Source organism: Ranitomeya imitator, chromosome 1 (assembly GCF_032444005.1).
Source record: "Ranitomeya imitator isolate aRanImi1 chromosome 1, aRanImi1.pri, whole genome shotgun sequence".
Lineage (NCBI taxonomy): Eukaryota > Metazoa > Chordata > Amphibia > Anura > Dendrobatidae > Ranitomeya > Ranitomeya imitator.
The window spans coordinates 225,250,723-225,277,751 of record NC_091282.1 but is presented as its reverse complement, the minus strand read 5'-3'; the positions used below and the strand labels follow the sequence as shown (position 1 = coordinate 225,277,751).

At 41.8% G+C, this 27,029-nt stretch overlaps 1 protein-coding gene across 1 annotated transcript in view; it reads left to right on the top strand.

The window, feature by feature from the left end:
* The window catches only part of OSBP2 (oxysterol binding protein 2), a 387,724-nt gene that overhangs the window by 31,490 nt on the left and 329,205 nt on the right, over window positions 1–27,029 (top strand). Inside the window, exon 2 of the mRNA XM_069754235.1 lies at window positions 18,194–18,402. Within this exon, the coding sequence (XP_069610336.1) occupies window positions 18,194–18,402 (209 nt within the window). The remainder of the gene's footprint in view (window positions 1–18,193; window positions 18,403–27,029) is intronic.

The following is a 27,029-nucleotide window of genomic DNA, read 5'->3' as shown; positions in this document are numbered from 1 at the left end:
GTGGAAAGCAGTTATCAAAGCAAAAAGTGGCTACTTTGAAGAACCTAGAATATGAGACATATTTTCAGTTGTTTCATACTTTTTTGTTAAGTATATAATTCCACATGTGTTAATTCATAGTTTTGATGACTTCAGTGTGAATGTACAATTTTCATAGTCATGAAAATACAGAAAAATCTTTAAATGAGGTGTGTCCAAACTTTTGGTCCGTACTGTATATATACAGAAAACCAGAGTAAAACTGAAATTTGGTCTGTACTGTATATGTACAGAAAACCAGAGTAAAACTGAAATTTCTAAAATCTCATTTACTTGTTGCATTTTTTCCCTTGAATTTGTTTAACTTGTGGTGCATTTTCTTAAAAAAAACGCAGAATGTCAATTTTTCAGTGCTTTTATTGCGTTTTTTTCCAATTGAGATTACAAGGGCATAGCATCAAAATGCACATCGAAAAACGCTGTAAGGTTTCAACCGGACAGGTCCTGGATGGTGAGGTATGTGTCACCAAGGTGGCTAACTTCAGTGATGTAGGACTCTGAGAAGCAGACTCCAGCACGGATAGTGCTGAGAGGTTTTTATGATGGGCCTAGATTTCAGGTCTGGGTTTTAGGAACGGCCAGTAGAGCTTGGTGGGACTGGCCATTCCCACACTTCCAGGCCCTGGAAAGGCCTATTTAAGCCAGTTCAGCTGTCTCGGTGTTTGGGTGTGGGAGGTGGAAAGACCTTGTGTTTTGTCTCAGCCAGAGGCAGAGAGGTGTAGACCATAGTTTATACAGGCGAGCCAAATTGCTGGACAATGTACTGCTGTATGGATTGTTTGTTTTTTTCTTCAACTTTTATGCCAGAAAAAAGGCTGTTTTCTGTTAGTGTGCTGGAAGTTTAGGAACTGTGATAAACCTTCCTGTTTGTCATATGGACTTTGTGTGTGTACTTCTGCCAGAAAGTGAGGATCCCTACAATTGCTGGAGAAATCCCAAGGAGCACAAGAGATTGCTGGGAAAATCTGTATGTCCTGGTGAATACAATTTCAGCTATTCAGTCACAGCCTGGAGACATGGAGGAGCTGATTAAGCAACTGGTCCAGGCCAATATCGGGCATCAGCAACAGCAGGCCCCAGCAGGAGACCCAACAAATCATGATGCGGCAGTTCCAGCGGGAACGCAGCGGTTTACAACCCGCAGCATGTCACTTCTTTGTGCAGAATCGCGGCGGTTCTGCACCCATAGGAATGCATTGATCCGCTTACTTCCCGCATGGGGCTGTGCCCACCATGCGGGAAGTAAGCGGATAATGTGCGGGTGGTACCCGGGGTGGAGGAGAGGAGACTCTCCTCCAGGCCCCGGGAACCATATTTGTGTAAAAATAAAAAATAATGATATACTCCCCTCTCAGCGCTGTACGCGGCCGTCCGGTCTCAGGTTTGCTATGCGAGCAGGGCCTGCGGTGATGTCGCGGTCACATGACCGTGACGTCACGAAGGTCCTTCTCGCATAGCATCTTTGGACCGCCGCCTGCAGCGCCGAGGAGATCGGGACGTCAGAGGGTGGGTATATCATTATTTTTATTATTTTTAACATTACTATTGATGCTGCATATGCAGCATCAATAGTAAAACAAGGGCAGGAGTAACCCGCAACACATACCGTGATAAATCTGCAGGGATAACCGCAGCGGGTTTGCCCTGCAGATTTATCAAATCCGCTGCAGGAAAACCCGCGGGAGAACCCGCAGCCCCCTTCCTACGTGTACACATAGCCTAAGTCCCCTTTCTCACCGGAGCTTTTACACATTCATCACCGCACTTGCAGCAGGCACCTGACTCTGTGACTAAACAATGGAAACGTTCTGATATATTTCTTCTTGCAGTGAGAGAAGAACCGACGTCTCTGATTTCTGATGTTTCTCCATTGTTTGAATCAGGTGCTCTCTCAGCTAGGTCCATATGACCCTGCCGTGGTGCAGAACTACATCCATCATTTACCGAAAGCTCCTGTCTTCTCCTGGGACTTAACAATTTCCTCAATTTTTGTTCTCGCCAGTACAGCATTTCTTCTGCTTTCATTTTTACATTATGTGTTGAGTTGGAGCATTTAGAGACCTGTTGTGATCAGATGACATGATATGGTCAGGGTTGCAGTGACTTGGCTGTCTCCTAGCTGTCATTAAGACCCCTACATAATAATCATTGCATAATGGAGCTACTTCTTCCATACACCATTCAGCAGCCTGGCACCGAAAAATTCCAGCAATAATTTTCCTTCTAACAAAATTGCTGAGAGCAGATATGTGTCCTACTATTTCAGTCTCCAGATAAAATACTGAAAATTAGAAAAGCTACTTCCTGATAATTTACCTGCACAACAGACGGCTGATTTATTATTTGTGGCCCTGAGTCATCGTTTACACTTTTTTTAAGTCACTTACCTTTTTTGTCTGTGGTATGTAAAGGTTCAAATAATGTTAAAAGAAAAGGCAAAAGGGAAAAATCCTAAATTTGTGACACATATAATCCCTGAGGTCCAGACCACTCTGGAAGAGGTTTTCATACAGGATATCTCTGTACTTGGCCGCATTCATGTTTCCTTCAATGACAACCAGTCATTCTGTCCCTGCAGCAGAAAAACACCCCCATAGCATGATGCTGCCACCACCATGTTTCACTGTTGGGATTGTATTGGGCAGGTGATGAGCAGTGCCTGGTACACATACCGCTCAAAATTATCACCAAAAAGGTCTATCTTCGTCTCGTCAGATCAGAGAATCTTTTTTCTCATAGTCTGGGAGTCCTTCATGTGTTTTTAGAAAACTTCATATGTCTTGCACTGAGGAGAGGCATCCATCAGCCACTCTTCCATAAAGGCCCGACTGGTGGAGGGCTGCAGTGATAGTTGACTTTGTGGAACTTTCTCCCATCTCCCTACTGCATCTTTGGAGCTCAGCCACAGTGATCTTGGGGTTCTTCTTTACCCCTCTCATCAAGGTTCTTCTCCCACGATTGCTCAGTTTGGCTGGACGGCCAGGTCTAGGAAGACTTCTGGTGGTCCCAAACTTCTTTCATTTAAGGATTATGGAGGCCACTGTGCTCTTAGGAACCTTGAGTACTGCAGAAGTTCTGTTGTAACCTTGGCCAGATCTGTGCCTTGCCACAATTCTGTCTCTGAGCTCCTTGGCCAGTTCCTTTGACCTCATGATTCTCATTTGGTCTGACATGCACTGGAAGCTGTGAGGTATTATACAGACAGGTGTGTGCCTTTCCAAATCAGGTCCTATCAGTTTAATTAAACACAACTGGACTCCAATGAAGGAGTAGAACCATCTCAAGGAGAATCACAAGGAAATGGACAGCGTGTGACTTAAATATGAGTGTCTGAGCAAAGGGTTTGAATACTTATGTGATATTTCAGTTTTTCTTTTTTATTAAATTTGCAAAAATTGCTACATTTCTGTTTTTTTCAGTCAAGATGGGGTGCAGAGTAGAGTTCAGCGAATTTGCTCGGGTTTCCTCTTATTCGGCAAGCTATAGCGCTTGCAGAATAAGCTGCAGAGGAAACCTGGCTTCCTGGATCGCGCCGGCTGATCAGCCTGATCGGCACTGCAGCTGCATGTGTCGCGGCTGTTTGACAGTCATGACACAGGCGTTGAGAGCCCAAGAAACAGGCTCTCCATGCATGTGTCATGACTGTGACACAGCCATGACACATGCAGCTGCCGCGCTGATCAGCTGGCGCAATCCAGGAAGACGGGTTTCCTCTGCAGCTTATTTGGCAAGTGCTATAGCTTGCCGAATAAGAGGGAACCCGAGCAAATTCGCTTATCTCTAGTGCAGAGTGTACTAATGTGAAAAAAATGAACTTTTTTTAAATTTACCAAATGGCTGCAATGAAACAAAGAGTGAAAAATTTAAAGGGGTCTGAATACTTTCCGTACCCACTGTATCTACATTAACCAATTATTTGGAATTTTTTTCATTTATTTTGTTTCATCTCTTATCTTTCATCTATATGTTTTCCCATCTGTACTGGTAGGGCTATCTAGGGAAGTGAGGGACAGTCCTCGTTGAGTGGGGGGCCAAAAAGTCGTGCTCTTAGGGTGCCAACCTCCACTGCTAGGCAGGTTGATAATTAGGAATACTGTAGAGTTTGTGTAGATTAATTGGTCTATGCTTCCATTTATGTTTTTTTTAACCAATTGTTTACACTGGGTAGCTGTCTTTTTAATAATCAAAATAAATAAATTGTTTTAAGGGATTATACGTTCACGCAAAATAAATTTTCCCGAAATCTGTATATGATCCTGTTTACGAAGTTCACACTAGGCATTTTTTTTTTTTTAAATGAAAAATTTCAGCTGCATTTTACAGTACCAGCAAAGCTTATGAGATTTCAGAAATCTCATGCACACACATTGCTTTTTTTGTCATCAGAATTTTGTGCTTTGCATGTTTTTTTGACAGTGAGCATGTCACTTATTTTAGCATTTTTCACCCATTGACATGAATGGGTGGTGAAAAATGCACCCAAAACGCAGGTATCATGTTTGGCTGCGTTTTTTTGTGCCAAAACCTGGTTCTAAGGAATAGGACTTTTTTTTCAAAACTAAACTTTATCAGCATGCACAAGAGACAAATCTAGCATGCAAAACTGCTGCAAAAAAACACACAGCAAAAACGCAAGAAAAACATGATTTTTTTCTCTGCAGCTTCTTTCCTGCCAAGAGATCAGGTTTTGCAGTGACTCATGACTCATGCAGGGAAAAGAGACCTCCTGTTTCTTCATAGTACTTAGTAGGAATCAGCTAGTCAGTTTTTAATGTGATATTATAGACCTAAAGGGAAAGAGAATAATTAGCTGGGTAGAAAGGCAGAATGAGCAAGTGTATGTACACAGTGCTAAATAATATGATTGCATTATATTAAGATGTTAAACATTTTGATGGGAGTTCATCTTTAATTGACTTATGTTTGTTTAGTCAGTCAGTCATTTCAATGTATTTATCATGGTAATCCGATATCTAGAATACTTCTTGATTTATTTGTTTTTCCATCTCAGTCATTTTCCTTTAGATTGTATTATTTTTATTATTATTATTTTGCCTTTTTTATCCATTGTTAATTTATTACAGCATAATTAATTAATACTGCCCTGGTTATAATGCCTGTGCATATTTGTCCTCCTGAGGCCATTAACCATGCTATGATTAGGAGCTGAGGAGCTTGGAGCTGCTAAGCGGTTTATTCCCGGCGTTCTGTGTATAAAATGTAGTAGTACATTGTGGGTTTTAATGAGTCGGTGAGTGCCGGGATCACTGCGACGCTGCGTGATCTTCCGGGGCTGTGGTGGATGTGATTGCAGCTCTCCAGGCATGTCGCTATGTATCTGTGCAGGTTTATTGCAGCATTACTACTGATGTTAGTAATAGTCTACAGTGCCCTTTATCTTCTTTTTGCCATTAATCAGTATTGGTTTGTTATCTCCAAATATTAATTTTTTACTTTGTACAGTCCATTAAAAATAAGTTTTATCTGCTGAAGAGACGTCTGCTCCCTTCTTATACTCCGGCCAAATCCATTACATTGTGAAATCAGAGTTAAGAGTGTAAGCAAGGTCATTGTAGTTTCATGCGGTGGAGACTCGTACTTGTTAGAAAGTATTGATTTTCCCATGTCGCTTTCTTCATGAGCCCTACTGTAGTCTAACGATTAACCCTAATTGCAGGAAGAACAAAACTAACATGTGCTTCATTAACAAATACATCTTCTAGCCGAACCTAACATTATCCAACTACTTGACTAAAGAAAAGAACAAAAAGTTGAGGAATTCCTAAAAGGGAATGGTTCATCAGGAAATTTACTGCGATTACCGTGTGTAAAAACATTTTTGATTCTTTTTTTTTTATTTTTAGTTTCATCACAGTCAGAATTACAAGCAACTCCTAGATGTAGACAACACAATTCACAATAGGTAGAGGTCACAGCACACCTCCTCTCCTTCCCTGCACCCTAACCTCTGCACAGATTACAGAGCATGTCCTGGAAACCCTCCCAGTCTATTGTTTCCTATGGTAGATGTAGATGTTATTAATCATGCATCCGGCTAAATCCTGTTGCAGTTAATGGCAGTTTGGGCAAGATGTCTGCCCTTATAACTATGTATAGAGAATTACAATAAAAACCTACAATCGGGGTGTGAGTGTTATGATTACAGAGGTAGGAACGAGAGTGGACCCTCTGGACCGTGGAAGACCCCCTCGTGGGCGAGCAGACCCGGTGTTAACCAACCCCTATACAGGGACTGTTTAGGAGCAGGCCCAGAGGTTACCTTTCCACGGTAGCGGACACCAGAACGGGACGGCTCAAGTAAAGGGGAAGCTGAAGAGTGGACAAAACTGAAAACCGGAATCAAGGGCGGAGAATCCAAAGGCAGAAGACACGGGAGACGGAAGGCAGGAACGGCTGAAGGAAACCAGAGACGGAGACGGGACTGAACAAGGAAAAGAGAAAACAAACACAGTAAATACAAGTACAGGAGCACAGAGCTAATACAGAAGTACAGAGTACGGAAATAGGCCAGAGACTAAAGCAAACGCTAAAGACACTGAGGCACCTCCTAGCAGAGGAGGTGGCCTGATATACCGTGCGCTCCACAGGGATTGGCTGCAGGAGCACCACATCCGGTGCTAGGGGATCCGGAACAGAGAGGCCGCATCTAACACCGGAACCTGCGCGCCTGCGCAGAAGCGGACATCCTAGGACACGGAGGAGGAACGCGCTGCACACCGGAAGTAGGAGCGCAGGGACGAGCGATGACTGAAGAAGATGGCGCAGCCCGAGAGGAGGAGAGGACAACGCGCCGAGAGCTGAAAGAAGAGCGAGCGGGGGAAGCGGAAGCAGCATGCCGAGGACCAGGAGCACAGCGGTGAGCAGCAACCGTAACAGTGAGAAATAAAAAGTGTCACTCTCGGGGAATTTGGCTCTATTTGGTTCTTGATAATGGCCTGTTGTGACGTGTTATGAAATGCACATATCCACTATATTTCCTACCCAAAATCATTACATGTTATCAGTATGTGATTTGTGAAAATCTCACTCCCAGGACCCCCAGTAATGATCAGATAGAAAGGAGTAGATGCAGAACTTTCTGCCATACATGGGGTAGTATGAGGCTGAGGGGGAACATGAGCCACACTGCGTCTCAGGAGCCCCAAAATGTGCACCCCTTCCTCCTCTAGGTGTATTCTGTTTAGAATGAAAACTGTTACAGGGAACCTGTCAGCTACAGACAGTGTCAGGTTGGCGCCAGGGGAAAAAAATTGTCTCTAACAAGATGGCGCCGGCAGCACCTGCACATTAGCATCTATCAGATCGCCAATAGATGCTACTGCGCAAGCGCTGCCGACACTATCATGGTGGAGACAATCTTTTCTTCCTCTAGCAGAATGGCGCCTTCTTGGTGGAGACAAATTTTTAACACATCAGACACCCTCTGTTGCTCTACAGCCTGCGTCCTCTATACAGTAAAGCTTCTGTAATTCGGCTACTTCAGCCCACCCCATCACCTGCCCTCACTAATGGAGATGGTCAGGAGCAGGCATTTAGTATTATCTGGAGGTCCTGCAGTATACATATGTAAACTTCTCTCCGGTGCTCCAACCCTACAAGCGGAGCAGACCTGCATCTACAGGCCGGGCAGGATTAGGCTTTGCTCTAGAACCCGTGAGCATTTCCCTTTAGTGCAGAGTGCCGCGCACATGCAGTGGAGAGCATCTGGAAGAGAATTTTAAAGAAGCAGGTTTGTTTTCTTTTTAAATTATTGCTTCCCCCTTACATTCAAAGCTTGGGCGACTGCCTACTTTCGCCCTTATCCTGGCTTTGCTTCCCTTTTTTCAATATGTGGTTATCTTGGATGTCAATCTGTAGCGATAACATAGAGAACATATCCTAAAGATAGGCATTAATTTCTCACCAGTGGCGCCTATTGTATGTAATCTTATAATGCTAGGAGAGCTCCTCATTTGGGAATGACCCCTCATCCAATGGATATGGGATGATTCAATTTCATACATGGAGGACATTTTGAAAATTAAAATTCCCCAAACCCCACAATTTTGCCCTTTTCAATTTACATCTTTTAGATAAGAAAGAGAATATGGGGAATGCACGTGTGCCTAGCATAATTCATGTGATTCTTCTAGTAGTCAAGAAATGTTTTCTTAGACTTTGGTTAGAAAAAGAAAGTACTCAAATCTCAACATTAAAAACACTAATAATATATGACAAGTTGGAAACTGATAAAACAGCAGACCTTTTCTGTAGTAAAAGGAAACCTTTATTAAACATAACTACACACAAGCAGATATATCACAGGTGATGGCGGTGTTCAACTATGCATCATGGTAAAGCTTCAAAATAAACTTAGAGGGTCACTGGGAATAATGAAGGTAGAATGGGGGAAAGTTAGTTTGGGAGGGAATTTTGGAAAAGTCAGAGAAGTACCAGACATTCTAGGATCTGGCCTTCATATTTCTTTTGTTTAAACTATTGTTGTATCTAAGAAACACCAAATGATATCCCTAACAAGACCATGAAGGCATAAACCATACAAATACTAAAAAACAAACCTTCACAAAAAAGATCCAAAGTAATATATAGCAAAACATATAAACTTTATTAAATATAAAAAAGATAACAATAAAAAAATAAAAACAAGGCAGTAGCCACCAGTGCAGCAGCAAAGGTGGGACTCATACAGGGGCAACCTCAATAACACAGCATATATGGCGATGGTATATAGCAAGATGATAGCAATGTCTAGATTGTTACAACAGTAACCACATAAGTAAATGAATAGATTGCAAGTGGGTACATACAAAACAAAAAACAGAGGTAATAAGATAATGTGTACAATACCAAGTATAAGGTGAAGAACTAGTAAACTGTGTCCCCTAGCATAGACAAGAGACTATCATAGATTAATAAGTAAACCACATATGTGAACGCTGTATAAATAAACGGTATAGTTACCACGATGAGGCACCCGGAGACCCACCACACCCGAAGCGCGTTTCGCAAGGAAATGCTTCATCCAGGGGTGGTTGGGTACTGGCCAGAGGGAGATTATAAGGAGGTCATGACCAATAGGAATAAGGAGAGGTTAAAGACAAGATAAGCGGCACCTGTGTAAGCAGAAACTCCAGATGGAAAAGCGTCCCAGATAGTAAAACAGCGCCGGTGTATGGAGACCGGAAACCGGAAGTGACGATATCGGCCAAATGAGAGAGAACTGCGTAGCTGTAGACAAAAAGCTACCATTGCTAGGACAACTAGAAAAAGTGCGGCAAACAATGAACAGCGGCCATATTGAAACCCTAGCGCAGGCGCATAATAGGGAGATGGTTGTCAAGGACACATACTACCAACAAGGTGTCTAAACCGCGCGTGCGCATACATAACAAAACACAACATGAACGCACCAGCGCAGGTGTCGGAATCGATAAGTTAAGTAACAACACACGAATAGCGATAAGAAGTGAAAAAGCGCCAGTGTATAGAAAATGGAAACCGAATATGATAATGCCGGCCATATGCAAAGAAACTACGCAGCCATATAAAAAAAGAGGGGGCTACTGTTGCCAAGACAACTAGAGAAGGTGCTGCCAAAAATGGGCAGCCGCCATATTGCAACCCTAGCGCAGGCGCATAATAGCAGGGAGATAGTTAACAAGGACGCATACTATCAACAATGTATCTAAACCGCGCGTGCGCATACATAATAGAACCACATAGACGCACTAACATAGGTGACAGTAGGTATAAATAACAACGCATAAACAACGATCAAACAGAGTGGATACAGCCCTCGGTAACACATCAGACACCGGAATAGCCGTAATAATAACAGATAGAAAAAACGGCCGAGCAGAAACACCGGCCATACTCTCGTACAAGTGCAGTCACCTATTGACAAAGGGATGGTTGCCAGGGACGCATACAACCAGAAGGAAGTATAAATGGTGCGTGCGCACATAAGATGGACAGATACCAGCGTACAGGACATAACAGAAAATAAAAGACAAACAGTAAACATACAAGTGAATGGCACACCAAGGATGCATGTGAGTGTAAAAAAGAAAAAGTCAACGTAACGAAATTACAAAGTGTAACGCGAATCCTAGTAATACAGTATCGACGTGTAAGATGACGTGAAAGTGACTGGCTAATAAATATATAAAAATGTATGAATAAATTTATATACACCAATAAATATGCTCATAAATATACATAAAACTATATACAGACACATGAGCGAAATAATAAATAAAAACACAATTAATAAAATAAAAATAAATAATAATAATAAAATCCCTACCAAGCCAATACATACTGGTAAATTGGTGAATAAGAAATGTGAGGCGCCGTGTAACAACAAAAAGAAAACAAAACATGACAAGATGTGGAAATCCACACTAATAAACAACAATAAATAAATACATAAAACAAAGACAATTATGTTGCTAGGTGTCCAGGAATCTTCATATGATTATACCGACAAGTCCATTGTGCATCATCCAACAGGACCGAGAGCCAAGAAAAGAGATCCATATAGAAAGCAGATAACAGGACATGACCATATACCCTTAATAAAGAATAAAAAATGATAAAAAAAACAAGGACATAAAATCAAATATTTATTAAAAAACAACAATATACAAAAATAGAGGAAAAAAGCCATTTAAGAACAACAACAGACAGAAAACAGCATACAATAGAAAAATCTACTAATAAGTATATTATTAGACCGGTAAAAATGGAACAAAACTATTGTGATCATTAAGACCAAATGGTATAATAGTGTTCAATCTATGTATCCACTTAGTCTCTCTCTGGGCTAGAAGTCTTTTCCAGTTTCCACCACGGGGGCCAATAAAGACGCGATCAATACCCTTCACCATCAATCCGGTGGAGTCACAATTATGTACGGACTTGAAGTGTCGGGGTATAGGTTTGAGTCTATGAAGATCAACCTCATTGGCTGCATTTTCGATGTCCAAGACATGTTCCCGTACCCAGCGGCGGAGTTCCCGTGTAGTCATGCCCACATAAATCAAGCCACAAGGGCATGTGGCATGATAGACTACTGATTTGGTGGTACAAGTAATGGTGTGGGTAATGACAAAGAGCTTGTCGTTGGTACAATTGGAAAACTCAGTAGATTCACAGATATTTTTACACGCAACACACTTGCCACATCGAGTGCATCCCCATTTCGGACCTTTTGAGCCAAAGATATATTTTTGTCGTGGCCACTGTGGTAGCTGTGGACCAGTTGGTCTCTAAGATTCTGCGATCTTCTAAAGGTGACCGCTGGGGTATTACCAATGAATTTGGAAATAACCTCATCCAGTTGAAGGATGTGCCAATGTTTGGAAATGATGTCCCTGATTTCCCGACTCCTAGAGTTAAAGTCCAATATACATCGTACCTGATTTTGTGGTTCTGTGATCCTCTTTTGCTGTAATAATTCAGTTCTCTGGCTTCGGAAAGCACGCTGGTATGAACGGCAAATGGTCCTCCTTCCATACCCCCTATCCTTGAACCGTTTGGAAAGATCCAAAGCCTGTTTTTCAAAAAGAAAATTGTTGAGCAAATTCTTCTGGCGCGCAGAAATTGCCCTGTTGGAATATTCCTAATCAAATGTTGGGGGTGCTAAGAGGAAGCGTGCAATAATTAATTAACCGAAGTACTTTTCCGATACAGATCGGTTTGCAAAAAACCGTCATGATCCACAAAAATAGAGATATCCAAAAATTCAATCGAACTGGTGCTATGTTTGTATGTTAGCTTGATGTTCTTAGAATTGTCATTAAGGATGGTAAAAAAGGATTTCAATTAATCTTGAGTACCCTGCCAGATCATAAGCACATCGTCGATGTACCTCCACCAAGATATAACTTTGGCACTAAGCCAGTGTGGACAAACCTGAAATATGTCACGTTCCCAAAGGCCTAAAAAGAGGTTCGCATATGAGGGCGCACAAGACGCCCCCATAGCGGTACCTTGTACCTGGAGAAAAAAAGGATCACGATATATGAAAAAATTATGTGTCAAAATAAACTTCAAGGCCTTAATAAGGAAGACACATGAATTATCATGAAGACCACTGTGGCTAAGAAAAAAGGAAACTGCTGATAGGCCATCAGCATGACGGATTGAAGTGTACAACGACTCCACGTCGCATGTCACCAAAATCATATTCGCTTCCAAGTGAATCCCGTCAAGTTTCTTCAAAGTATCCGTGGTGTCCTTAAGATACAAAGGGAGGATTTCCACCAAAGATTTCAAATGGTGGTCGACAAATTTAGCAAGAGGATCAGAGATATTATTGGTCCCAGACACTATGGGCCTACCTGGAGGTGTTAGAGGGTCTTTATGGATTTTTGGAAGTAAGTAGATGCTTGCGACCGTTGGTTCTTCAATCCAGAGCCCCTCCATCTGTTTGGCCGTTAAGACACCGTTGTCCACTGCCTCCTGTAAAAGGACTCGCAGCTCATCTCTATATTTAGATAAAGGGTTGAAAGTCAATTTCTAGTAGCAAGACGTATTTTTAAGCTGTCGTGTCATCTCCTTCTCATACGCAGAAACTGACCATACCACCACATTGCCACCTTTGTCAGATGGCTTGATGACCACCCCCTGAATATTTCTCAGCTCCCTGAGGGCTAGTCTTTCTTCTCTATTGAGGTTATCACCTCTAATGGTCTCAGGAACCGAGCTCACCTCTTTCATGACTGATTTAATAAAAAGATCAAGAACCGGTACAGTGCTGATTTGAGGGAACTTCTTAGATTTCGGGAGAAGATGGTCAGGAAATTTCTTGGTGGTGTCGCCGTCCGCTTCCTCGGCCAATTCGGCTAAAATCTGGATGGTCTCTGCCTCGATTTCTGTAGGGGACAAGTTAGCCTGTGTGTCATGGGAAAATAATCTCTTAAAAAACAGCTTACGTGTAAACAATTGCAAATCTTTTAGAACTGAGAATCGGTCAGGAGCCGAAGATGGAGCAAAGGTACAGTGGGGCAAAAAAGTATTTAGTCAGTCAGCAATAGTGCAAGTTCCACCACTTAAAAAGATGAGAGGCGTCTGTAATTTACATCATAGGTAGACCTCAACTATGGGAGACAAACTGAGAAAAAAAAAATCCAGAAAATCACATTGTCTGTTTTTTTTTTAACATTTTATTTGCATATTATGGTGGAAAATAAGTATTTGGTCAGATACAAAATTTCATCTCAATACTTTGTAATATATCCTTTGTTGGCAATGACAGAGGTCAAACGTTTTCTGTAAGACTTCACAAGGTTGCCACACACTGTTGTTGGTATGTTGGCCCATTCCTCCATGCAGATCTCCTCTAGAGTAGTGATGTTTTTGGCTTTTCACTTGGCAACACGGACTTTCAACTCCCTCCAAAGGTTTTCTATAGGGTTGAGATCTGGAGACTGGCTAGGCCACTCCAGGACCTTGAAATGCTTCTTACGAAGCCACTCTTTCGTTGCCCTGGTGGTGTGCTTTGGATCATTGTCATGTTGAAAGACCCAGCCACGTTTCATCTTCAATGCCCTTGCTGATGGAAGGAGGTTTGCACTCAAAATCTCACGATACATGGCCCCATTCATTCTTTCATGTACCCGGATCAGCCGTCCTGGCCCCTTTGCAGAGAAACAGCCCCAAAGCATGATGTTTCCACCACCATGCTTTACAGTAGGTATGGTGTTTGATGGATGCAACTCAGTATTCTTTTTCCTCCAAACACGACAAGTTGTGTTTCTACCAAACAGTTCCAGTTTGGTTTCATCAGACCATAGGACACTCTCCCAAAACTCCTCTGGATCATCCAAATGCTCTCTAGCAAACTTCAGACGGGCCCGGACATGTACTGGCTTAAGCAGTGGGACACGTCTGGCACTGCAGGATCTGAGTCCATGGTGGCGTAGTGTGTTACTTATGGTAGGCCTTGTTACATTGGTCCCAGCTCTCTGCAGTTCATTCACTAGGTCCCCCCGCGTGGTTCTGGGATTTTTGCTCACTGTTCTTGTGATCATTCTGACCCCACGGGGTGGGATTTTGCGTGGAGCCCCAGATCGAGGGAGATTATCAGTGGTCTTGTATGTCTTCCATTTTCTAATTATTGCTCCCACTGTTGATTTCTTCACTCCAAGCTGGTTGGCTATTGCAGATTCAGTCTTCCCAGCCTGGTGCAGGGCTACAATTTTGTTTCTGGTGTCCTTTGACAGCTCTTTGGTCTTCACCATAGTGGAGTTTGGAGTCAGACTGTTTGAGGGTGTGCACAGGTGTCTTTTTATACTGATAACAAGTTTAAACAGGTGCCATTACTACAGGTAATGAGTGGAGGAAAGAGGAGACTCTTAAAGAAGAAGTTACAGGTCTGTGAGAGCCAGGAATCTTGATTGTTTGTTTCTGACCAAATACTTATTTTCCACCATAATATGCAAATAAAATGTTAAAAAAACAGACAATGTGATTTTCTGGATTTTTTTTTCTCAGTTTGTCTCCCATAGTTGAGGTCTACCTATGATGTAAATTACAGACGCCTCTCATCTTTTTAAGTGGTGGAACTTGCACTATTGCTGACTGACTAAATACTTTTTTGCCCCACTGTAAGTCCTTTCCCCAAAAGAGACATTTGAGCAGGTGAGAGAGAAATATCAGAGAGGTTTATTACCTTCATAGAAGTATTTTGGGGTGCATACTCATAGTCTGAATCCAGATTATTAGCACGCCTCCTGGTATTATAACTCCGAGAACGATCGTTTTTCCGCCTCTGGTTGAACCGTAAATGTCGCTCCACCGTCTGGCCAATCGATGACGTAGAAGAATTAGCACTAGAAACACTAGCTGACTCAGAGATGGGGCCTGAGCGCGGACGGCTGCAAAAATTATAGGGTCAGCTTTTTTATTTTTTTAAATTGTTAAAGTGGACCTCCGACTACTGTGGTCAGTAATTATTTGATACGGGACTTTGATATCTCACAATTACTTTTTTTTAACTGTTTTAACTTATTAAAGTTAAGTAGGGTCCTGATGATGCCATTTGTAGACCTTATTTTCCATTTTCTCCTGTTGATCACGTAGGAATTTCTTAGTCTTGCTACCGGAAATGTCCTTCTCCCATGTGTCACAGCACTCATCCATCTCCTTTTTAAAACCATCAAATTCATCAGGAGTACATTCTGTTTGAAGTTTTTTATAGATTTCATCGATCTCAGTACCTAATTCATTAATAGATTTCCCATTGATATCAATGAGGATATTCATAAAAGTGATGGAACACAAGTGACACGCCGTTTCCCATCTAGATCACATGGAGACATCACTGACCGGAAATGAGGGGAAGATCTGAACCCGCAAGACCCCTAGGGATAAGGTTTTTAGATACATAGTTCTCCAATGAAATTTTGTTCCACCATAACCTAGTGTGACGATTAAGCAAATTTCTAAAAGTTTTCTTCAATGCTGTTTTCTGTACTGGCTCCTGCACTGGCAACCCACTGCCGCAAAACACATTTTGAGCGTGAATAGTCCTAGAAGCATCTCTGCTTCTAAAACCCATAATAGATGGGGATATAAATTACCTTAAGGTAAACAAAATACAAGAAACACCAAATGATATCCCTAACAAGACCATGAAGGCATAAACCATACAAATACCAAAAAACAAACCTTCACAAAAAAGATCCAAATTAATATATAGCAAAACATATAAACTTTATTAAATATAAAAAAGATAACAATAAAAAAATAAAAACAAGGCAGTAGCCACCAGTGCAGCAGCAAAGGTGGGACTCATACAGGGGCAACCTCAATAACACAGCATATATGGCGATGGTATATAGCAAGATGATAGCAATGTCTAGATTGTTGCAACAGTAACCACATAAGTAAATGAATAGATTGCAAGTGGGTACATACAAAACAAAAAACAGAGGTAATAAGATAATGTGTACAATACCAAGTAAGTGTAGGAAATGGAAACCTATAACTACACACAAGCAGATATATCACAGGTGATGGCGGTGTTCAATTATGCATCATGGTAAAGCTTCAAAATAAACTTAGAGGGTCACTGGGAATAATGAAGGTAGAATGGGGGAAAGTTAGTTTGGGAGGGAATTTTGGAAAAGTCAGAGAAGTACCAGACATTCTAGGATCTGGCCTTGGTTTTCATATTTCTCTTGTTTAAACTATTGTTGTATCTATAAAAATTATAAAAAGGGTGAGAAGGAAATATTCTAAGAAAACTAGAATTTTGGTAAAAAATTTCAATATATAGTATCATATTGTTGAATGTCATAAGTTGTAATTATTGTATCTCATCAAATAAAGTTTATTTAAAAAAAAGAAAGGGTTATTCTAACCTCTATTGTTGGTAAAATATTTGAAGGGTTTCTGAGGGATGTTATTCTGGATTATCTCAATGAGAATAACTGTTTAACTCCATATCAGCATGGGTTTATGAGAAATCGCTCCTGTCAAACCAATCTAATCAGTTTTTATGAAGAGGTAAGCTATAGGCTGGACCACGGTGAGTCATTGGACGTGGTATATCTCGATTTTTTCCAAAGCGTTTGATACCGTGCCGCACAAGAGGTTGGTACACAAAATGAGAATGCTTGGTCTGGGGGAAAATGTGTGTAAATGGGTTAGTAACTGGCTTAGTGATAGAAAGCAGAGGGTGGTTATAAATGGTATAGTCTCTAACTGGGTCGCTGTGACCAGTGGGGTACCGCAGGGGTCAGTATTGGGACCTGTTCTCTTCAACATATTCATTAATGATCTGGTAGAAGGTTTACACAGTAAAATATCGATATTTGCAGATGATACAAAACTATGTAAAGCAGTTAATACAAGAGAAGATAGTATTCTGCTACAGATGGATCTGGATAAGTTGGAAACTTGGGCTGAAAGGTGGCAGATGAGGTTTAACAATGATAAATGTAAGGTTATACACATGGGAAGAAGGAATCAATATCACCATTACACACTGAATGGGAAACCACTGGGTAAATCTGACAGGGAGAAGGACTTGGGGATCCTAGTTAATGATAAACTTACCTGGAGCAGCCAGTGCCAGGCAGCAGCTGCCAAGGCAAACAGGATCATGGGGTGCATTAAAAGAGGTCTGGATACACATGATGAGAGCATTATACTGCCTCTGTACAAATCCCTAGTTAGACCGCACATGGAGTACTGTGTCCAGTTTTGGTCACCGGTGCTCAGGAAGGATATAATGGAACTAGAGAGAGTACAAAGGAGGGCAACAAAATTAATAAAGGAGATGGGAGAACTACAATACCCAGATAGATTAGCGAAATTAGGATTATTTAGTCTAGAAAAAAGACGACTGAGGGGCGATCTAATAACCATGTATAAGTATATAAGGGGACAATACAAATATCTCGCTGAGGATCTGTTTATACCAAGGAAGGTGACGGGCACAAGGGGGCATTCTTTGCGTCTGGAGGAGAGAAGGTTTTTCCACCAACATAGAAGAGGATTCTTTACTGTTAGGGCAGTGAGAATCTGGAATTGCTTGCCTGAGGAGGTGGTGATGGCGAACTCAGTCGAGGGGTTCAAGAGAGGCCTGGATGTCTTCCTGGAGCAGAACAATATTGTATCATACAATTAGGTTCTGTAGAAGGACGTAGATCTGGGGATTTATTATGATGGAATATAGGCTGAACTGGATGGACAAATGTCTTTTTTCGGCCTTACTAACTATGTTACTATGTTACTATGTATTCCAATGTTTAGAAGTTATGTCTTTTCTGTGGATAATAACTTGCTGATCAATAGTGGTCCAACTGTTGGATCCAGATGGTCCCGATGCACTCCAATTGTTCTCCTGTCTGCGACTGCCGGAAAAAGTCAAGTAATGCTATCTCTGGCAGTGCCATAGAGAATGATACAATGGTGCGTATGTCCGGACACCACTATATGCAGATGGGGCTTGCCGAGCACCATTTTTGGTGTCTGAGGAGGGCCCAGTTGTTATACCTGAGTTATCCTCTTTTCTATGGATAGGTTATAACTTCTGAAGATGGGAATAACCATTTAGATGTTATTCACACCCTTTGCTGTTCTACCTGTTTACATTATTTCCCAATCTGTCATCCCACAGGACACAGGCCGAGATGGCCCACACCTGCCGGGGAACCATCAACCTGTCTACAGCCCATATTGACACAGAAGATTCATGTAACATTGTTCTGTCCAATGGTGGCCGAACATATCATCTCAAGGCAAGCTGCGAAGTGGAGAGACAGAGATGGGTCACAGCCTTGGAACTGGCCAAAGCCAAGGCTGTCCGCATGATGAACAACCAGTCAGGTAGTGTTCTGCACAGATCGCCTGAGAAAATCGCAGATGTTTTTGTGACTAAAGAACAAGAAAATTTCTGGTCATTCTATGCGTGGTTGATGTCCAAAGAATATTTCTAAAAGCATTACTTGTCTTGCATTTCATGTGTCCTGCTTGTGTAGGGAAATAGGCAGTGAAGGTATAATGATTTACACCAGAATCATTTGACTTTGAGAAAAAGGCAGATATGCAGCATCAGGATCTTCCAATAAAAGCCATTTTATTAAAAGTAAAACCAAAAAGTGTTGCAATATCCACACCAAATACATTAAAAATCTGTGCAAACGCGTTTCAGTCGAATGTCTTTAGTCATTGCATATAGAAAATGGAGATCGGAAGGAGCGTTATGTCATATCCTGTTTCATCACATGAATAAGTAAAAGTAATCACCGGCTAATAAGCCATAAATATGGTGGTGAAGAAAGAAACAAATATATAACAATATGAGATTACACCTGAGGAATATACAGTACAAAATACCAGAGACAGAAAGGCTATTCGGAGTGAAATATTAAGTCTTGCCTGATCTTAATGCCGAGCGGTGATGAAACAGAATATGGCGCCATCCAGTTTCCATTTTCTATTTGCAATTACTAAAAACATTTGACAGTAACGCGTTGGCACAGATTTTTAATGCTCTAGTGTGGGTATTGCAACGTTTTTTGGTTTTACCTTAAATAAAATCATGGCTTTTAATGGAAGATCCTGATGCTGGATATCTGTCTTTTTCTTATAATGTAAATAGTTCATTCGTAAAGTAACCTTTTTTTTATGTTGTTTTGGAGTGTATCAAAAGTTATAAAACAAAATCTCAATATTCGCCTTGATCTTCAAGACTCAGCTGAAAAAAACTTCTCACACCATAGGCTGGAGAAGGTTTTTTTTTTGCCTCGTTTTTTAATAAAAAAAGTGAAAGGGAGAACATAATTTTATATTGACTGAGTTTATATATAAAAAATAGAATAACACTAACAACGCAATAACACCAATTTAGACAGGTGGGTTTTGTCGTCTGTGCGATTGGTTTATTAACATTTTTTTTTACATGTTTATAAAGTGAGAATGGTGAAGGACAGTCTGCCATTTTATGTATTGGGCACCATTTTCTACATGTATTAGGTCTTCTGCTGATACAGGACATATCACATTATTTGCCCCACGTGTTTTAACATATAGTCCTTGTTTTAACAGACTCTCTATCTGTTACCATATGCATAGAATAATTTTTTTCATTTATTTGTTCACTGGGATTGTATTCATCTCAGCGCTATATAGAAATTGTCACCAATCTCCTCATTCCTAGACCTTATTGGGACCACAATCTCATTTATACATCTCAGACACATACATACTAGGGCAATTTACTAATGGGTATGTTTATTTCAGAAAACTGAAGACAACCCTTGTAATATTCCCCAGTAGGACAATTAGAAATTGTAGCGGGTGGTCCTCTGATTTTATTTAAGTGGCTGTTCTATAGTAGAATTTTATTGCAGTATATTGGGAACATGATGGCTTCTTATAAAGCCCATACTAATGATGGCTTCTTATAAAGCCCAGCCTAATGATGGCTTCTTATAAAACCCAGCCTAATTATGTCTTCCTATGATACCCAACCTAATGATGGCTTCTTATAAAGCCCAGCCTAATGATGGCTTCTTATAAAGCCCAGCCTAATGATGGCTTCTTATAAAGCCCATCCTAATGATGGCTTCTTATAAAACCCAGCCTAAGTATATCTTCCTATGATGCCCAACCTAATGATGGCTTCTTATAAAGCCCACCCTAATGATGGCTTCTTATAAAGCCCAGCCTAATGATGGCTTCTTATAAAGCCCAGCCTAATGATGGCTTCTTATAAAGCCCAGCCTAATGATGGCTTCTTATAAAGCCCAGCCTAATGATGGCTTCTTATAAAGCCCAGCCTAATGACAGCTTCTTATAAAACCCAGCCTAATTATGTCTTCCTATGATGCCCAACCTAATGATGGTTTCTTATAAAGCCCAGCCTAATGATGGCTTCTTATAAAGCCTAGCCTAATGATGGCTTCTTATAAAGCCCAGCCTAATGATGGCTTCTTATAAAGCCCAGCCTAATGATGGCTTCTTATAAAGCCCAGCCTAATGATGGATTCTTATAAAGCCCAGCCTAATGATGGCTTCTTATAAAGCCCATCATAATGATGGCTTCTTATAAAACCCAGCCTAATTGTCTTCCTATGATGCCCAACCTAATGTTGGCTTCTTATAAAGCCCAGCCTAATGATGGCTTCTTATAAAGCCCAGCCTAATGATGGCTTCTTATAAAGCCCAGCCTAATGATGGCTTCTTATAAAGCCCAGCCTAATGACGGCTTCTTATAAAACCCAGCCTAATTATGTCTTCCTATGATGCCCAACCTAATGATGGCTTTGTCACGATTGGACTGGCGAGTAAACTGGGACCAGGGGCACCTTTCCTGGCCCTAGCTCTAGGGGGCGCCCTAACTCGCCCTGTTTCCCGGGATACCTCAGATGGCGAGGATGCCGGGGCCTCCGCCCTCGCCCTGTCTCCAGACTGCCGCCCTGCGTCTGTCCCCCTCCCCCACCCGGGGAAGAGAGGCGCTACTGTGTACAACAGTACACCAACCCGACTAACAGGGAAACAAAGACAGGGGTAAAAAGAAAACTCCATTCACACAAAATATGCTCTAACAAATAACAGAGGTATCCACCAGGGTGTGAAAGACGGGGAATGTAAATAAAGCAGGTAAGGGATGAGGAATTTTCCAAGCGTACAAACCACACAACTGTCGCACAATAAATTCCTCTAGCTCTCCAAACTCCAGCTCCTCACTACACCAGGTGTCTCAAGCAAGTGCTATCTCAGACAAGGATCTGACCAGAAGGCCTAGCTTTTATAGGAGAGATGAGTGGCTAACAGAGCACAGCTGAAAGCAGGAATTTGCACATGGCCTATTAACCCCTGTCCTGCTGAAAGAAAACAAAGCACCTTCAATACACAGGAGAAGTGCTTCTTCTCAGCGATGAAGCAGAAGCCATCAGACGCCGTGGACTTCTGACACTGCTCTGTCGCGTTAACTCCGTCACAGGCTTCTTATAAAGCCCAGCCTAATGATGGCTTCTTATTAAGCCCACCCTAATGATGGCTTCTTCTAAAGCCCAACCTAATGATGGCTTCTTCTAAAGACCAGCCTAATGATGGCTTCTTATTAAGCCTAGCCTAATGATGGCTTCTTATGAAGCCCAGCCTAATGATGGCTTCTTATGAAGCCCAGCCTAATGATGGCTTCTTATGAAGCCCAGCCTAATCATGGCTTCTTATGAAGCCCAGCCTAATGATGGCTTCTTATAAAGCCCAGCCTAATGATGGCTTCTTATAAAGCCCAGCCTAATGATGGCTTCTTATTAAGCCTAGCCTAATGATGGCTTCTTATGAAGCCCAGCCTAATGAAGGCTTCTTATGAAGCCCAGCCTAATGATGGCTTCTTATGAAGCCCAGCCTAATGATGGCTTCTTATGATGCCCAGCCTAATGATGGCTTCTTATGACGCCCAGCCTAATGATGGCTTCTTATGACACCAGCCTAATGATGGCTTCTTATGACGCCCAGCCTAATGATGGCTTCTTATAAAGCCCAGCCTAATGATGGCTTCTTATGAAGCCCAGCCTAATGATGGCTTCTTATGAAGCCCAGCCTAATGATGGCTTCTTATGAAGCCCAGCCTAATGATGGCTTCTTATGAAACCCAGCCTAATGATGGCTTCTTATGAAGCCCAGCCTAATGATGGCTTCTTATGAAGCCCAGCTTAATGATGGCTTCTTATGAAACACAGCCTAATGATGGCTTCTTATAAAACACAGCCTAATGATGGCTTCTTATGAAGCCCAGCCTAATGATGGCTTCTTATGAAACCCAGCCTAATGATGGCTTTTTATGAAGCCCAGCCTAATGATAGCTTCTTATGAAGCCCAGCCTAATGATGGCTTCTCATGACGCCCAGCCTAATGATGGCTTCTTATGATGCCCAGCCTAATAATGGCTTCTTATGACGTCCAGCCTAATGATGGCTTCTTATGACGTCCAGCCTAATGGTGGCTTCTTATGACGCCCAGCCTAATGATGGCTTCTTATGAAGTCCATCCTAATAATGGCTTTCTATGAAGCCCAGCCTATTGCTTGACTTCACAGGAGTACCAAGATAACTGCCTTGAGTGCCTTTACTGGGGTTGTGATGGCATCTCCTGAAATGACGCTATCAATTTGTCTTAATGTAAGGAGTTAACAGCAGCAATTGGAGCAAGCTCTGGTCGCTGCTGTTAGAGAGGCTGCTTCTATAACACAATGGTGTAGAATAGGTTGAGCTCCTGATGTCACACGTCTGGAATGAGTTAGACTTGGGACATACTGTATATGCCCCTTTTCTGTTCTCAATATAAAATTGCTTTTTGGGTCTATGTGGAGAAATGTTTACATCTGTAGCCAATCTGTGGCATGAATCTGACTTGCAGCACATATATACAGTGGGGGAAATAAGTATGTGATCCTTTGCTGATTTTGTAAGTTTGCCCACTGACAAAGCCATGAACAGTCTATAATTTAAAGGTAGGTTAATTTTAATATTGAGAGCTAGAATATCAAAAATAAAATCCAGAAAATCACAGATATTCTATCTCTTAATGTTAAAATTAACCTACCCTTAAAAATACAGACTGTTCATTCACTTATTTACCCTACTTTATCCTGGGTCTCTACGGTATTGATATTCCACTTATGACTTTGGATCTGGGTTACTGTAAGTTTATTATAACCGCTACAACCTGCTATTAATATATTTTATAACCCCCATATTCTTTCCTACTACATCATGAAGAAACCACTTTAGCGGCACAGTAGCTCCAACCTCATGATGAATTCGATTTCAGAATATTTAATCATCTTGCAGTCAAACACAATTGATTTTTATTTACTTTCAATAATCTTTGCTGTCAGGTTGCCCTGAGGATTTGAGTAATAAGATATGACATCATAGAGACCGTCTACACTTCAGTCTAGGGATTATCCGGATTTAGAAAACATGTATTGTACACTTTGTTTGATGCCCAGATAGCAAGAATCTGGTATTGAGCTAAATGGCCTTTTTGGTTTAATTGCTGTGTGCGGCATGAGAACAGTAAAACCTCCATACACATGAATTTAAAGGTCTCATCTAGCATAGGACGTTGCGGTGCTGAAGACATTATGCCCCTCATCTGCCGTGATTCTTCTGTGTGCATTTTACCTGCCTTTCACGCATGTATCTTGGCTGGTGTATAGGGTGACCACTATATACTGTAGATGCCCATATAAGAGAGCTTGGCTGTGGTGCAGGGGCATGTAACCGCAATTAGTTAGGACATATTGTAGTAAGTGGCAGAGGTGACAGCTGTGGGGTAATGCACAGTGTCTCCTTCATGTCAGAAGTGTATCAAGGTTTTCTGGCACCCGGGGCAAGGATTCTGTTTGGCACACCCCCCCCCCCCAGGCATATATGCAATTTGCACACTTAGTCACGTGCCAATGGGCTGCTATCACTAATTCTCTCGATGTTCAGTAAAAAACTGAGAGAGGCAGAAAGAAGCTCGCTGTCACAGAACCGTAAGTATGAAAATTACACGAGTGAAGTGGCTATGTGATGACTGTTGGAACCTGCAAGCGAGCAGAGCTGAATCCTGACACTGAGGATATTACACACTGTTAGGATTGGCATTCCATAGGGCTTCATTTTATAATTGAAGGGCTTGTCCAGGTTTGAGATGAAAGTCTGCAGTCCCTCTATGTGACTGCAGGCTTCTGACTTCTCACAGCACATACACTGCACACTTTTCTCCTTTGCCGGTAGCCAGAGTGGACGGTCATGTGAGCACAAGTATGCGATTTGTATACTGACTAGACGTGTCCGGACTCACTCAATTCATTTTCATTGCGTGAGACCACGCATGTCTAGTCGTCATGTGGCAACAGGTATGCAAATCGCCAGCAGTGCGTGCTGTGAGGATTCAGAAGTCTGCACTCACATAGAATGACTACAGACTCATCACAATCTTGGACAACCCCTTTCATGCTCCTCACATAAATAAAAGTATGAGAGTTAGTATTAGAAAAAATACAGTGGCTTGTGAAAATATTCGGCTCCCTGGAACTTCTCAACCTTTTCCCACATATCATGCTTCAAACATAAAGATACCAAATGTAAATTTTTGGTGAAGAATCAACAACAAGTGGAACACAATTGTGAAGTTGAACGAAATGTATTTCTTATTTTAAATTGTTGTGGAAATTCAAAAACTGAAAAGTGGGGCGTGCAATATTATTCGGCCCCTTTAACTTAATACTTGGTTGCGCCACCTTTTGCTGCGATTACAGCTGCAAGTCGCTTGGGGTATGTGTCTATCAGTTTTGTACATCAAGAGACTGAAATTCTTGCCCATTCTTCCTTGGCAAACAGCTCGAGATCAGTGAGGTTTGATGGAGATCGTTTGTGAACAGCAGTTTTCAGCTCTTTCCACAGATTCTCGATTGGATTGAGGTCTGGACTTTGACTTGGCCATTCTAACACCTGGATAAATTTATTTGTGAACCATTCCATTGCAGATATTGCTTTATGTTTGGGATCATTGTCTTGTTGGAAGACAAATCTCCGCCCCAGTCTCAGGTCTTTTGCAGACTCAAACAGGTTTTCTTCAAGAATGGTCCTGTATTTGGCTCCATCCATCTTCCCATCAATTTTAACCATCTTCCCTGTCCCTGCTGAAGAAAAGCAGGCCCAAACCTTGATGCTGCCACCACCATGTTTGACAGTGGAGATGATGTGTTCAGGGTGATGAGCTGTGTTGCCTTTACGCCAAACATATCGTTTGGGATTGTTGCCAAAAAGGTCGATTTTGGTTTCATCTGACCAGAGCACCTTCTTCCACATGTTTGGTGTGTCTCCCAGGTGGCTTGTTGCAAACTTTAAACAACACTTTTTATGGATATCTTTGAGAAATGGGTTTCTTCTTGCCACTCTTCCTTAAAGGCCAGATTTGTGCAGAGTACGACTGATTGTTTTCCAATGGACAGACTGTCCCACCTCAGCTGTAGATCTCTGCAGTTCATCTAGAGTGATCATGGGCCTCTTCGCTGCATCTCTGATCAGTCTTCTCCTTGTTTGAGCTGAAAGTTTAGAGCGATGGCCGGGTCTTGGTAGATTTGCAGTGGTATGATGCTCCTTCCATTTCAATATGATAACTTGCACAGTGCTCCTTGGGATGTTTAAAGTTTTGGAAATCATTTTGTATCCAAATCCAGATTTAACCTTCTCCAGTACAGTATCATGGACCTGCCTGTTGTGTTCCTTGGTCTTCATGATGCTCTCTGTGCTTCAAACAGAACCCTGAGACTATCACAGAGCAGGTGCATTTATACGGAGATTTGATTACATACAGGTGGATTATATTTATCATTATTAGGCATTTAGGACAACATTGGATCATTCAGAGATCCACAATGAACTTCTGGAGTGAGTTTGCTGCTCTGAAAGTAAAGGGCCGAATAATATTGCACGCCCCACTTTTCAGTTTTTGAATTTCCACAACAATTTAAAATAACCAGTAAATTTTGTTGAACTTCACAATTGTGTTCCACTTGTTGTTGATTCTTCACCGAAAATTTAGATTTGGTATCTTTATGTTTGAAGCATGACATGTGGGAAAAGGTTGAAAAGTTCCAGGGAGCCAAATACTTTCGCAAGGCACTGTATGTAACTTGTCTCTGACTTGGAATCTTTCATTTTCTTTCTTCATCTTGTCCAGACTCCATGATGACAGCCACAGCTCGTCACTGCAGACTTCTATCTTCTCTGGGCTTCTGCAGCACATCCCCACACCATGCCCTTAAAAATAGCAGTACATTTCAAAAACCTGACCTGCACATCCAAACATAGACTCAGTGTGAACAGGTGCTGAACCTAGAGTCGCCAACTCGTATATAGTTAAAAATAGCAGTGTCATTATAATGCTCCTTTATAAAAAAAAATATATGCCCTACACTGAATAAACCCCTGAATAAATAATTGCCCCTCACTATATTCCCTGCACAAAATATGACCCCCACACTGTCCCTCTTATGATACAAGCCTTCCACACTGCCACCTCTTTTCCATAGAGGGCCCCCTCTTCAGACTGTCCTCACGCACTGTGTACCCCCTATAGGGCCCAGTCTCTAAACTGCCACCTCATCACCCCTCCTGGCTTACGGTCCCCTCCTGCTGTGCCCTTACACTGTCCCCCCCAAAGCTACCTCCCCACACACACTGCTCAGTCTCTATTCTGTGCCCACTTACACATTTCGCCCCCATACTGTATCCTCACACTATTTCCCTCAATAGTTTCCTCACACATTTCCACCTTCCTCCTCATACTGTCTTTTCTCACATCACCTCAGCTAACCAAACTCCCTCCTCATATATTTTCCTCCTTTCCCTCTATACTACCTCCTCACACATTACTATCGCTCCCCATCCTGTCTGCATTCATACCCCCCACTGTGTCCATGTTCATTTCCTCCTTCTCTACCT